This window comes from Mytilus edulis, chromosome 6 (assembly GCF_963676685.1).
Source record: "Mytilus edulis chromosome 6, xbMytEdul2.2, whole genome shotgun sequence".
In the NCBI taxonomy this organism is placed as follows: domain Eukaryota; kingdom Metazoa; phylum Mollusca; class Bivalvia; order Mytilida; family Mytilidae; genus Mytilus; species Mytilus edulis.
The window spans coordinates 3985178-4000706 of record NC_092349.1 but is presented as its reverse complement, the minus strand read 5'-3'; the positions used below and the strand labels follow the sequence as shown (position 1 = coordinate 4000706).

Genomic DNA, 15529 nt, shown 5'->3' with positions numbered 1-15529 from the left:
CTTTATAATTTTTCTTTTCTCTCTGAACACTTATAATGGTATGATTTTCACACAAGAATCAATTGGTGAAGAATTGCTACACATAAAATGGAGAATGGAAATGGGGAATGTGTCAATGAGAAAACAACCCGACCTCAGAAAAGACAACAGCATAAGGTCACCAACAGGTCTTCAATTTAGCGAGAAACTCCCGCACCCGGATGCGTCCTTCAGCTGACCCCTAAACTAACATATACCAGTTCAGTGATAATGAACGCCATACTAAATTCCAAATTGTACACAAGAAACTAAAATTTAAAATATACAAGACTAACAAAGGCCAGATGCTCCTGATTTGGGACAGGCGCAAAAATGCGGCGGGGCTAAACATGTTTATGAGATCTCAAACCCTCCCCCTATACCTCTAGCTCTTTTACATGAAATAATAAGGTTGTGGAATAAACGTCAATGAATTAACCACAAAACCTACTGAGAGGCATCTTGAGTGCACCGTTTACTGGTAGTGTTAATCATTTGAAAACCTATTTACACAACTTGTCTCACTCGTTTTGTGTGTCTTTACAGTTTCCTCAGATTTTGTTGCTACTTTTATTTTTATCTACTTAATCGGTTGACGAGATTTGGACGTCAGTACACTATTATCCATTAAATTTATATATTGTATGCATATATATTAAAAGAGACACGAACAGCGAACAGTGGTTTTTTTTAACCATTCAGTCGATGGCCCTGCTGTTCGTCCAGGAGAGGATCCCCAACTAAGTAATCAAAACGTTTTGGTAAATTTGGTTTCAAATACTCTTGAACTCTTTGTTGTTTGTTTTTGGCTTTCAAACTGAATTAAGCGCCACTGGATCAAATATATACAAAACGTACGTCTGATGTACTGCTAGTAAATCATAAGGCAGGGGATATATCAATCAAAGTATCCTAAGATATACCCTACGATATTCTTAAAACATGATTATGGAATGGTCTTAGGACAAGGCTGAGCCATGTCGTAGAATGTAAAGCAGAACCATCTTAGGATGGTGCTTCCTTAATCATCATTTTGCTTATCAACGAACGTATATGAAGAGAAGTAAAAAAATTATACCTAAAGTGTCCGTGTAACAAATGTATCGCTTCATTTTATTTAATCCTTTTCTTACTCTAAACTTTAATAAACTGTTACCAGAACAATATTTTTTATTATATACTTAGTTGAGAAAACAGGTAATTTTATGTGTAATATAATTAATGGTAGTCGTGTTTAATCAGCCATGCTTGATTATATCGATATAAGTCATCCTAACAAAGACTTTATCAAACCCCTAAGCTGAGTTACATCAGGTAATCTATATTAGTCACGGTTAAAAATGCTTTATAAAATCCCTTATACGTATTAAGTTATGTCTTGTAAAAAAAAAAACCAATCTAAATCAGTTGTACTTGAGGTATATAAATATTAGTGTTGTCAACGGTTAACCGGTTAACCGTTTGAACGACCGAATACCGAATATCAAAAACTCTAACCGGTAAACCGAATTTTTAGCTCACCTGGCCCAAAGGGCCAAGTGAGCTTTTCCCATCACTTTGCGTCCGGCGTCCGTCGTCGTCGTCGTCGTCCGTCGTCGTTAACTTTTACAAAAATCTTCTCCTCTGAAACTACTGGGCCAAATTAAACCAAACTTGGCCACAATTATCTTTGGGGTATCTAGTTTAAAAAATGTGTGACGTGAACCCGCCAACCAACCGCCAAGATGGCCGCCATGGCTAAAAATAGAACATGGTAAAATGCAGTTTTTGGCTTATAACTCAAAAACCAAAGCATTTAGAGCAAATCTGACAGGGTTAAAATTGTTTATCAGGTCAAGATCTATCTGCCCTGAAATTTTCAGATGAATCAGACAACCCGTTTTTGGGTTGCTGCCCCTGAATATGTAATTTTAAGGAAATTTTGCTGTTTTTGGTTATTATCTTGAATATTATTATAGATAAAGATAAACTGTAAACAGCAATAATGTTCCGCAAAGTAAGATTTACAAATAAGTCAACATGACCGAAATGGTCAGTTGACCCCTTTAGGAGTTATTGCCCTTTATAGTCAATTTTTAACCATTTTTCGTAAAGCTTAGTAATCTATTACAAAAATCTTCTCCTCTGAAACTACATGGCCAAATTAATCCGAACTTGGCCACAATCATCTTTGGGGTATCTAGTTTAAAAAATATGTGGCGTGACCCGGCCAACCAACCACGATGGCCGCCATGGCTAAAAATAGAACATAGGGGCGAAATGTAGATTTTGGCTTATAACTCTGAAACCAAAGCATTTAGAGCAAATCTGACAGGGGGTAAAATTGGTCATCAAGTGAAAATCTATCAGCCCTGAAACTTTCAAATGAATAGGACAACCGGTTATTGGGTTGCTGCCCCGAAATAAGTAATTTGAAGGAAATTTTGCAGATTTTGGTTATTATCTTGAATATTTTTATAGAAAGAGATAAACTGTAAAAAGCAATAATGTTCAGCAAAGTAAGATCTACAAATAAGTCAACATGACCAAAATGGTCAGTTGACCACTTTAGGAGTTATTGCCCTTTATAGTCAATTTTTAACCATTTTTCGTAAATATTTCGAATATTGGTTATCAATATTTTGTTCGAGTGTCTTTGACGGAACAATTTATTTTTTATACCAAGAATAATAACGAAACCTAAAGGTCTGCTGTATATTTTGATCTTTTCCACGACATTGACACAGACAGAAGACTAAAGTCTAAGGTAAACGTGATGATTTCAATTTTCAAAGTTGTTAACTTTCTATTTTCAGCAGTACCGTTCAAGCTGTCCAATTCCATCGTATTGCGTTTACACATTTTACATCATACGACGTTGCACTCCCTAGAAAGATGAACGACTGAAACCCCGACAATACACAAGTTTCACAGTTAACATCATGTCGTAGTTGACCGATACGATGTGTTTTTATCTCAACTAATTAGCGACATGTTTTCAAGCTCTAAGATCTTGAGATTCCCAAATAGTCGTCTGACCTGTTATTTAACCGATAGTCTCCATTTCCCGATTGTGACGATTTGACGGAGTACGTATTCCTATATGGAATTATGCATACATATCGGGAGATGCTAATCCCGTCGACAAATCCAGTCTCGCTCATTTTGAACTATTTGTTAGTTCCTTTGATCTGTGTCTGCTTAGTCGATTTACGAGATTTGAACCACGGTAGACTACTGTTGTCTTAAGGTGGTACCTAACACTACAGGGAGATAACTCTGTAAAATCAGCAGAACATTTTAATGACGTTGTGTTCATAAGGGAATATTAAGCTTCTCAATGATCAAAATAAGTGTTTGTCAAACTGCTATATAACCAGTGTATTTTTTCTGATTAAACAGTTGGTTCAAATTTTTTAAATTTTTTATATTTTTGTCAAAGGGTCAAAGTAAATACTTTGTCATAATTTCAAGAAAATTAAACGAGCCAAATTAATTTTAGTTAAAGTGTTGGGTACCACCTTAATATCTATACTGTACTTATATACAAAGAGAAATTGGGACCGGGTCTCGTCTATTTTACAACAACTTGTACGATGACAAAATGGTAAATGTTTTGTCCATGGAATAGCCCCAACTAAGTAGTACAATCTCCTAAAAAGACTTGGCTTTCAATATATACTTTTCGATCTTTATTTTTAGTTTACTTAATACACTTTTTTTATTCGAACGTCGATGGTAGCGTCGAACGAAACGCGAGTATAATGTACTAACCATTAGCCAGATACCATGTTAATGAAGTATGCTTTGGTCGGTCCTAAGATAATCTTAGGATTTGATACAGGATTGTCGGTTGTTAGGAAATCTCATGTCTTGATTGTAAACAAATTGCTCTTTCTACGTATTGTGTTGCTTATAATTATTTTAAATCAATATATATAAACTGTATAAGTATAGATACAAAAAATATATAATATTTGAAGTGTCCATGAAAAAAGAGGTAAATCTCCGAATTTCTGTTCTGACTTACGCAAAATAAACTATTACCGGAATAATACGATACATTAGTATACTATTTTTACATATGTTAATTAAACAAAAAAATCAAAAAAATCATATAAAATCACAACAAAAAATATAAAAAATTTCAAATAGGAATCAAACTAAAATGTAGAGAAATTATAAGGGGACATGTTATTGTGTTTGCATGTAAAAATAAAATCTATTATTGTATAGCAATATAATATTTCCCACAGAAAGTAACCAAAAGTTAGCGTGCAATAAATTCCAATATTGCACTAGTGCAATAAATCTTAAAAAATCCATGACGTCATCAACGTCAAAATCTAGTTTAAACCAACTTTTACTTTTAAATATTATATTGCTATACAATAAAAGGGTTATTGCATGAATATTGGGGAATATTGTCCCTCGTAGAACATATATTGCACTCGCAAGCTCGTGCAATATAAGATTCTACTCGGGACAATATTCCCCAATATTCATGCAATAACCCTATATTCTTACGTATAACATGTAGAATAAACTCTACTAAGAATAATTATTCGATACATTACTTATCTACTGTTCATAATAAACAACGACAACAAGTCTTTATCTACAGTTCTTATTTTAGAGATAGCCCTTGTACATTCAATTAATTACATTACCTTATTCATGTTATTAGTTTATGGTTTCGTGTAATTATTCTATATCAATTATGTGGTCATTTTTATAAATTTCCTGTTTACAAAACTTTGAATTTTTCGAAAAACTAAGGATTTTCTTATCCCAGGCATAGATTACCTTAGCCGTATTTGGCACAACTTTTTTGAATTTTGGATCCTCAATGCTCTTCAACTTTGTATTTGTTTGGTTTATAACTATTTTTATATGAGCGTCACTGATGAGTCTTATGTAGACGAAACGCGCGTCTGGCGTACTAAATTATAATCCTGGTACCTTTGATAACTATATAACTATAATGCCTTTTTCGTGTAATTATAATAGTGCTATAAAACCAGGGTTATTTTAAGATCATAATATTACATGTATTATCAGAGCTATTTCGGTAACCGAAAACACGTATAGGATATATTCAATATTACTTTCAGTTTATGTACATATCTATTGTTAATTATTCTAAAAATAACAACGGTGTTTTCCATATCTTTGTTTTTATTGAATATTATTTTTGGTCTGATGACTTTAACTGGAACTTTAATAAATACAAATGGCGACCGCGACAAAGCGATTGAACAAGGTAAGTCCTAAATTACACAGTAAACGTAACCCCTATTTCATATCAGTATAATGTGTATCTACATACAAGGAAACAGACAAGACATAACACTACTAACAAAATAAACACGAACTTACAATTTATCCAATATCTTCTAAAGTCGAGAGTTATGAAATCATAATAATTTGGATATATATAATTCTTACTTGATGCAAATGCAAACCATCGTTATATACACCAAAAAATTGTCACAGTTTTAAGAAATTTCTTTATTCGTTTTTAATGCGGATTGGTTCATATCCTATTATATTAAACTGAGCTATTAAAGTCAGGAAGAAGAAACTTCAAACAAATATACCATGTATACATCCAGTACAACGCATGCGTTATTGTTTAAGCTTCCTGAATTCCTATGTTAACTTGTTTACGGGCTTTAACATTTAATAACGTATTTAATCGGTACAAACAGTTAACACTAAATAACCTTTATTTAAGGAGGAACTTCAGTTGATACCAATAGTGTAATTATTTCAGTCATTTTCAAACATGTATTTTATGTAAGCTGATCGCATCTGTATCATATGTATGCTTTAAAAAGTACATGATACCATTGATACGGACTGACATATAAACACATTACTGATTTTAAGAGTTATCTTCCGTAACCAAGATCTGTTGGACCCTTTTAATAATTAAATACAAATTAACAATGAGCAGTAACAGACTGAAGTGATGTATCTTTGCAACGACTAAAAATGAGAGAAGACTGAGTATGTCACTTGTGCTTAATTTTGAAAAGGCTTTGAAATAGTGATAGCTAGAGACATGAGAGAAATGATAAACTATACAAAATCGCAATATAAGTTATTTTTGTTTTAACTTACATTGTTGACTCATTGCTGCTATTCCAGGACAGTGCCTTACATTTAATCATTGATAAACTTGCTTTGTATTAACAGGAAGTGTAATTATGCTTTTCAGGAACTTAGACATTTTTCTAGAATTCCTAGTTCATGTTGTTCCGCGGGTCCTATAAATGATGACAGTAAGCAATTTAAATAATTATAAGACTTAATTATATTTATATATATACAAGTGTGGACACAGATCAGTGTGGATAGTATGTTTAGATGTTTAACAGTGTTTTCTGACAAAAAGAGTTCTCTGGTTATTCCCCGTAGGGTTTTATGTTGAGCTGTTGTGCCCAGTGACAGCCAACCTGTACCAAACACTGACAATAGCAGAGTCTTTTATTTAATATTGAGTTATAACATCTAATAATGTTCAATATATACCGGAAGATGTTGTATGAGTGCCCATGAGACAACTGCCCATCCAAGTCACAATTTGTAAATGTAAACCATTATATGGCAATCACGACTGTCATGGAGGAGACACTACTTTAAATCAGTGCTGACCGTTCATAGATTTTATTTAGCTATATAGACATTGCTTTTAATAGCAAATCTACATATTGGACAACGTACTATGAGTGCTTCCTGTTTATAATATGAACATTCCTAAAAATAATTTTTGAGCATGTGCAATGTTAAATTGGAGGATTTCCTTTCAACATTTTAACTTTGAAATAACTTCTATGTGAATACATTAACATTTTAAAAGTTATCTGTTATGGGAACACAGCTAGCTGAGTTTGCTCAAACGCTGGATAGATTTACGTAAAGAAACAAAAGATTGGAAGGATTGCCAATTAATTCAAAATAAGTTCCAAAATTTGATTTTGTATGTATATGTTAGCGGCAATAAGTGAAATTAGGCATTAAGCTTAAATCCTAGGCAAGAAGCTAACGCCTAGGCATTAAGTTATTGCCTGAAATTTCTAAGCATTAAGCTTATTTACTGAAATATGACGATGATTATTCATCCTATTGCCGAACATAATTTTAGGCAATAAGTGAACTCTGGAATTTATGCATATTTGATGATTTATTCTCGATATAAAGTCGTTTCTTAATTATATTTCTAATATTAAATATACGTTCATTTGAAAGATCTTCAAATTTAGTAAGTTTATTTAGTTAATTTAGCTGTTAAAAGACATCATTATTAACTCATACGTTTTTCATATTTTTGTTGTATTACAAAATATTAAAAAAAAAATTTAAAAAGTGATTGTATCCAAATAAAAAAGGGGGAAATTCTATAAAATAATTATATTATTGATTTGAAAATTTTTACACTTCACTTATTGAGCTCACACCATTTTCCATTTTTTTTTTTTATTGGATGAGATAAGATAAGATAAGATAAGATAAGATAAGATAAGATAAGATAAGATAAGATAAGATAAGATAATGATTATTTCATTAAAGTGTCACATATTGATCTTCCAAATAAATATACAAGTTAAATAGTTAATTTCGTATGTTAACAATTCCACAACTTGTGAAAAAAATGGTTTTAACACAAATTTCATTCAAGTTTTCATATTTCTAAAGTATTATTTGATGCGTTTTAATATAAATAACATATTTTATAAGTGATTTTATTTCCGGAAGTCCCGAAGATGACATTTGAAACTTTAGTGGCATGTTGATCGAAGCAGTCTTATTTTAGGGTGTGTCCTAAGACCAACTTAGGTCGATTTCAGGCCTAAGTGGGTTCACCAAACATGTCGCAACTTAGGTAAACCCTAGGAATTGTCCTAACTGTAATATGCCAATGTAGGTGTCTTAAGATGGTCTCAGAATGGTCCTAACTTAGGGTGGTTATTTTTATAAACAAATATGGCCTGTATTGGTTGCATTTAATATAGAGAGCTACAATTTGATGTTTAGAAAGAGGGGGGAAAGAGGGGGGGCTAGGATGCAAAGCATTTGTTTTTAAATCTCTGTCTTTAATTTTTTACACTCTATTCTTTTATTCGGTGCTTTTTACATAAAAGTCCTCCTGCCTTTTTTTTTAAATTTGCTCATTATGGCCTGCCCTTTTTACACTCAAAACTTCTGTCCTGCATCTTTTCAAATTTCAAATTACCCCCCCCCCCCCCCCCCCCTATAAAATTGAAATGGTAGCTTCCTAAATGCATATCAATACCTATCCCTCATTGCAGCACCATTGGTTGCAACATTTGACATTTTTTCAAAGCAAATAATGATTTTATTGATTATTATATTTAATTTTAACTACTAGTATTTACAATTAACTTATAGAGTTTAAATGTACAAAAATAATATCAAAATTTTTTATTACCTTTAATTTATAACTAATAATCATTTTCAAACAATGAATTGGTTTTTTTTAAATTATAGTTATTGATTAAATTTGATACAAAATGTTTTCATTTATTGTTTTCTTTTACGCCAATACTTCGCACAGCAGATAGGACATTCTAGCTAAGATAATCTTATGATAGCTTCAATATGCATACTGAGACATTTCGTAAGTCGAAGGTAACTTTAACCCGATTTCTGTCCTAAGAGTTTCTTGTTGGACCAATCTTGGGACAGTTTCGATAAAGAGGCCCTAGTTCTCATAATTACATGAATAAATGTCTTTTATTTACTCGCATTTATATTTTAGGCATTAAGCATAATGCCTGCACACATTTTTCAGGATTTAAGACTAATGCCTAGCATCATTTAGGCAATAGACTTACTGCCTAGGCGTTAGATTATTGCCTAGGATTTAAGCTTAATGCCTAATTTCACTGATTGCCGCTAACATATATACTAGTAGATGCTCGCGAAATCGCAGTACAATTGGGCACATCAATGAAAAATGTTTGTTTGTATATGACCATCCAGTCGTTTTTTGTACTAATAAATTATATTTTTATCAAATTTCATCTTCTAATCAAAAACATTGGATAGGAATTGGGGATCAAACATAAAAAGGGAGAGAGCGTGAATATGTCATTCTCCGTTTATTTCGGTAATCGACGATCCAGTGTTTTTTGGTTTTTTTTTGGCTTATAAATTCGTTAAGTTTAAATAATTCCATCTTTTAGTAAAAACATTGGAAAGGGGGATTACAGTTAAAAAGGAAGGGGTCTGGACGTGCCAGTGTTAACACATAAAAAGGGGGAGGATCACTTCGACTGACACGTTCGACGCCTATTTCATTTGTTGACAGTTCTGCACCTGAGTAAAAAGGATGGATGTCGTCTAACCTAGCAAAATGGTGCACTTACAATACAATTTAGGAAGTACAACTACATTTATACGTCATATATCACAAATATTTCCGACTTTGTATAGTTTCAGAGGATTTGGGGCTCAATGAAACCAGTCTTTACCTTTACAGTTGTATAGATACACATTGGATAGGCCTGAATAGAAGGTTATTATCATTATTAACAAAAGGACGCTAGACCTATGCTTATGGGAGTCAACTCCTGATCAATTTTTCGAATGATCAATTTTTCGAATATGCGGTATAATTCAAGGAAAATGTGCGGTATACGTCATTGAGAAAGCAATTTAAAGAAGCGAATAACCAATAAAATTTATTGGTCAACATTAAGCTGTGAATGATAAATAAATGAAAAACAGGAATAATCAAAACTATTGGAAAGACAGACTAACAAACAAATACAAATAACAACACAAAACTCGTGGTTCAGATACCATGGCTTTGTATAAACACAACATATGGTAGAATGAATAAGTCATACAGAGACCATCAAAGTTCTGCTATTTCAGTACAAAAATATCTTCAAACAATCAAAATTATTAAGATAAGATTAAGACATTCAACAACCACTGACAAGGTTACTGGCTTGTTTGTGATTTATAATAAATCAATTACAAAAATCTGGAGTGGATATGAGTTGGTTTCCACAACTGACACAAAGGGTGATAAAATCTAAAAGAGAAATATTAAGTTATATATATATATCTAATATAGATATTGTAGTCTATAGTTACTGTAAAGGACTTTAGAATATTTTACGATTACAAAGGATATGGTGTATCCATTCATGACACAAAATCAGTACATGAACAACAAAAAACATATTAAGGTGGTACCCAACACTTTAGCTAAAATTAATTTGTCTCGTTTAATTTTCTTAAAATTTTGACAAAGTATTTACTTTGACCCTTCGACAAAAAATATAAAAAGTTCAAAAATTTGAACCAACCGTTTAATCAGAAAAATTACATTGGTTATATAGCGGTTTGACAAACACTTATTTTGATCATTGAGAAGCTTGATATTCTCTAAGAACACAACGTCATAAAAACGTTTAGCTGATTTTACAGAGTTATCTCCCTGTAGTGTTAGGTACCACCTTAAAGCAAAGGAATATCACTTTTATTGCTGCACTTCATCTCAAAGTCATAGTGAGGCCTTCAACACGGAGCAAACTCTCACCTCTGCAATTTTTAAACGGTCCATATAAAGCAGTGGTTTGAGCGAAATTCTTTGCAAAATAATTCGATGGCCCATAGCAACATTTTGAGCAAAATAATTTGAATAGACTTTGTAAGATGTAACACTGACCCACAAATCGGGTCCGGTCAAAAAGAAATAACTGGAAGGTAATACATATTTAAAACAAAAGTGAATTTGTTTGTTGGCTTTAGTTCTGATTAATCAGAGAATTCTATTTCTTGTATTTATTCTACAATTATATCAGACACATACACTTTCTTTATAGAATCTATTAAAAATGAGAATTATGTATAGCATTTTTATAATGCAGAGTATAGTGTAGTAAAAATGAATATATGTAAATAAAAGAAAAACATATAATTTTATTAAAAAGAATGTTTCCATAGTACACGGATTCCCTACTCGCACTATTATCTTCTATGTTCAGTGGACCATGAAATCAGGGTCAAAACTCTAACTTGGCATTAAAATTAGAAAGATCATATCATAGGGAACATATGTACTAAGTTTCAAGTTGATTGGACTTCCGACTTCACCAAAAACAACCTTGACCAAAAACTTTAACATGAAGCGGGACAGACGGACGGACAAACAGACGAACGGACGCACAGAACGAAAAACAGAATGCCCTTAGATGGGGAAAAAAAGTATATATGTAAAAAAAAAATAGTATTGATTCTGAAGCGCATGCATCAAGGAATGAATTACTAAATCGATGTGAAACATATTGGATCGTGTAAACATAAAGAATAAAATACGAATTCATTTTGTATCTTGCTTTTAGAAGAGTAAAGTTGCATATTTCAGTTGAACCTATCTTTTTTCTTCAATGTATATTCACATAGAATATTATTCATACACACAAGCTGATTTCAAAATAAATGACAACATTTAGAGGTTAGAAAATACTGGTCGTATCTTGTAACACAAAAGATAAGAATATAAAATGTAACTAATGAAAAAAAACTGTTTCCTTTATTTTTCAGTGTTCAATTGGGAGGGCAGTATACAGGGACCAGTAAGTTTAGACTTTGTATAAAGAGGGTCCGGATGGAGTTTACAGAATTGAGAATAACTGACAAATACTACAGAATAATGGACCAAATAAATAAAGATTAGAACAGAGAGAATAATACGGTGTTAAATTATTCATATCAGAATAGAGAAAAATGGCTTAAAATATTAAAAAATACAGAATTGAAGAACCGCAATCCAGACCCTCTTTAGATACCAAAGTCGAGAATCAAGGCTCATTTTAAAGTCGAAAAAAACTTACAAAATCATGCAAAAAAAAAGATATTTGCTACTTTTTAACATTTTAAGCATCAAGACAATATCCGCTATCAACGGTTACTGTTTAAACACACTTCATAATGAAGCATCAGTTTTTTTGTAATTACAGAAATGTTTCTGACGTCTGTTCTGATTGTACTGTTTTGAGTTTATTCTTCTTCTTTATTGTCAAACATATTGAATAAACACAAAAGGTTCCTGTCAATTTTTCTAGATGGAGTTGGACGAAGGAGAAAGACTAATTTTCCTAGGAGTAGGGCGAAGGAGAAGGACCAATTTTTAGGAGTAGGATCAATTTTCTCTATATTTGTTTCACTCACAGTGTCCAAATCTAAAAATTGTCAAATCTTATTGGATAATTTGTCATTTCAGGACGGTACTCCTTATGCTGGAGGATTATTTTTCTTGCGGCTGACGATTCCCAGTGATTATCCTTTCTTTCCACCAAAGGTAAGTATGTGTATTCTATAATTGTTATCTTGTAGAGTATACTTTGTATAAAGTCAATATGATGGTAAGAAAGATCCGGTGTCCATGCTTCGCTTATTGAGCTACCATTTGATTTGTATGAGGGAGTAAGGATAGAATTTTAAAAAAAAAAGGCAGGACAGGAGTTTTCAGTTAAAAAGGGCAGGATGAGCAACTTGGCAAAAAAAAAAGACAGGACGACAATGTGTGTAAAAAAAAGTCAAGATAAACAAAACCAATGCAGGACCGAATAGAGTGAAAAATAAAAGGGCAGCACAACTGAAAAAATGCAAGACAAAATGTTTCATCCTAGCCCCCCACCCCCACCCCCCTTTCCCAATAAATATCAAATGGTAGCTCACTAACATATAGTAGACTCAGATAAAAGTGAACGAGACAAAAAGTGAAAAAATAAAACAATTATATAAAAAATTAAAATAAGCTATTATCAATATATGATATGCTGAAACCTAAATGTTACAAAAAAAACTTATACGGTGAAATTTATAAATTATTACTTAGTTGCATTATAAGTAATATTCCTATAGTCTAAAAGTAATATTTCTATAGTCTAAAGTAATATTTTTACAGTCTTAAAAAATATTTCCATACTTTAAAGTTACATTTCTAAAATTTGCAGGTCAAATTTACAACAAAGATTTACCATCCGAACATAAATGGAAGTTCAGGTGAAATAAGTTTAGGCGTACTGAAGGAAAAATGGGCACCATCTTTAGACATACGTAAAGGTAAGATATAGCTTTAAGTTTCAACATGTCAGGTAGAATGATGCTAAATTAAAACAAGAATGTGCTGTATTATTGCCATTGAGACAACTTTATCCAAAAAGCTGTTTGTCTTTGTTAAATTTGTACTTTTCAAAAAATTGTGCAGAATTTACCTTTGTATCAGATAAAGAACTACTTGGCATGAGTAAAGTTTTATCCTGTCCAGTACTACAGACAAAATTTCACATAATATTTCATTGCATATAAGATAACCATCACTGGAAGTTAACCAATCAAATGTTTACCCCTTTTTTCCTGTGTACAAGCTTTAGTAACCATGTCACCTCAAGTTTCCAAAATATTCAATAGAAACACCAAATAAAAAAAAGAATGGTGCTTTGAAACACCCAAGATATGAGTCAGAAATTTTTAACTACACTGAAATGTAGGATTAAATTCCTGCAACTGTCAAATTCTGACAAGGGAATATTTTTTTCAACCCTTTTTCGTATGTAACCGGATGTGACAGATAAGTTTTGATGGTATTACACCTAAAGACCATGGACAAAGATGTGAAATATTATATATCACTTTTAACAGTATATACGGTTTCCACTTACGTTGTTTTTATGTGTGGCTTTTTAACGAAGTAACTATGATACAATTACACATGTGTCTGGTCCGAGAACACAATTATTTCGAAGTGCATTTCTTTTAGAACATAAATGAAAATTAAAAAAATCCCACCTGCGCTTTCTGAAAGAAACTTTTACAGTGTGTTGTACTACTTTTGGGACAAATTATATCAAAATTATAGAAAACTTTATCGGCTCTAACTCAAAATATGGACAATTTTATGTATAGGGCGTCTTGAAATCTTTTGACAGCTTCCGAAGTGCTAATTTTCAACCTTTTTCAGCTGGACCAAATCACTACTTTCCTTTAAAATTCTGGACCCAAATTTTTTTACAGTGTAATTTCACCCCCTACTTGCAACTTGGGACATTAAACATGGAGAAATAAATTTGGAAGGGGTATACAAATTAATGGCAAGTAACCCACTGTCAACACTAGGGACTATATTCGTTAAATCAAGGGACGACAATTGTGGTCTCGGACCGTCTGGCTTTTACTGGGAATACACATGTAATACAACTACACCAGTGCGCATGGCTTTAACTTGGAATATATGAAATATAGCTACACAAGTGTGTGACTTTTACTTGGAATACATAACTTTAATACAACTACACAAGTGCATGGCTTTTATTGGTTATACATATGTAATACAACTACACAAGTGTGTGGCGTTTACCATGAATACATATGTAATACTACACAAGCGCATGGTTTTTACTGTGGGGAATATATATGTAATACAGCTGAGACTACAACTACCGTGACAAGCGTGTGGCTTTCACTAGGAATACATATGTAATACAACCACACATGAACATGGCTTTTACTGGGAATACATATGAAATACAACAACACAAACCAATGCCTTTTATTGGGGAATATATATATGGTATACAACTTCACTAGTGCGTGGTTTTTACTACAGGGAATACATATGTAATACAGATACACAAGCGTGTGACTTTTACTGGCAATACATATGTAATCAAACTACACAAGCGCGAGGCTTTTGCTGGGAATATATGTGTAATACAACTACAATAGCGTGTGGTTTTTGCTGGGAATATATTTGTAATACAACTACACAAGCACATAACTTTAACAGCAATGCATTTGCTCTATTTTTTATGATTTATTTTTTCTATTCCAGTGTTACTTAATATTATATTGTTATTAAGTTGTCCTGATCCTGATGATCCACTTGAACCAGATGCTGCCACACTATATGAAACAGATAGAAAACAGTATGATAAAACAGCAACGGAATGGACAAGAAAATACGCCATGTAAAATGGTTAACTGTGATGTTACATGTAACGATTTTATTTAATTGTGAACTATGATACTTTGTCATATCTAACTTTTCATTTCAGCATGTTTTACATTTAAAAATGTTTTTATCGCGTGACTGAAATTTATATTACTTTGCAATAAGTTGATTTATGTGTTGAAATAGTTATACTTATCTTGTACATTGTAATGAAATAACTCTTGTAAGCACGATACTTGTAATATATCAACATTGGTGTTTGTTCTTGTTTGTGGTCCGTGGATGGACTTGAATAAATATTATATTTTCTTGCCTTCTTTTGATTTATATGTTGATCAGTATTTGTAATGTTGGAATCGAATGAAATATTTATGACTGCAGATCACAGTTGAACAATGAAGGATCCATATTCAGATCACATAAGCATGTTCTCGTCCTGATATGCATGTAATGTTTTTCATTGGTCAGTAATTTAGTTTTGAATGTAAAATGTCTTATAATTTGCTGAAAGTTTTTTGTCTATCGGCAACTCAT

General features: G+C 32.2%; 1 protein-coding gene across 1 annotated transcript; it reads left to right on the top strand.

Annotated features, from left to right (window-relative positions):
- The first annotated feature begins 5161 nt into the window (after positions 1 to 5161).
- Positions 5162 to 15307, top strand: LOC139526976 (uncharacterized). The gene is made up of 6 exons (XM_071322175.1): positions 5162 to 5260; positions 6221 to 6284; positions 11584 to 11615; positions 12263 to 12340; positions 12999 to 13107; positions 14876 to 15307. The coding sequence occupies exons 1-6, from the start codon at positions 5231 to 5233 to the stop codon at positions 15013 to 15015; spliced, it is 453 nt and encodes a 150-aa protein (XP_071178276.1). The 5' UTR covers positions 5162 to 5230; the 3' UTR covers positions 15016 to 15307.
- Positions 15308 to 15529: the final 222 nt, after the last annotated feature.

Bases quoted from the DNA above. Each gene is read 5' to 3' on its own strand.
- LOC139526976 (XM_071322175.1), top strand. From the start codon at position 5,231: ATGGCGACCGCGACAAAGCGATTGAACAAG. The intron at 5,261-6,220 runs GTAAGTCCTAAA...TATGCTTTTCAG, and splicing joins CGACAAAGCGATTGAACAAG to GAACTTAGACATTTTTCTAG. The intron at 12,341-12,998 runs GTAAGTATGTGT...TAAAATTTGCAG, and splicing joins ATCCTTTCTTTCCACCAAAG to GTCAAATTTACAACAAAGAT.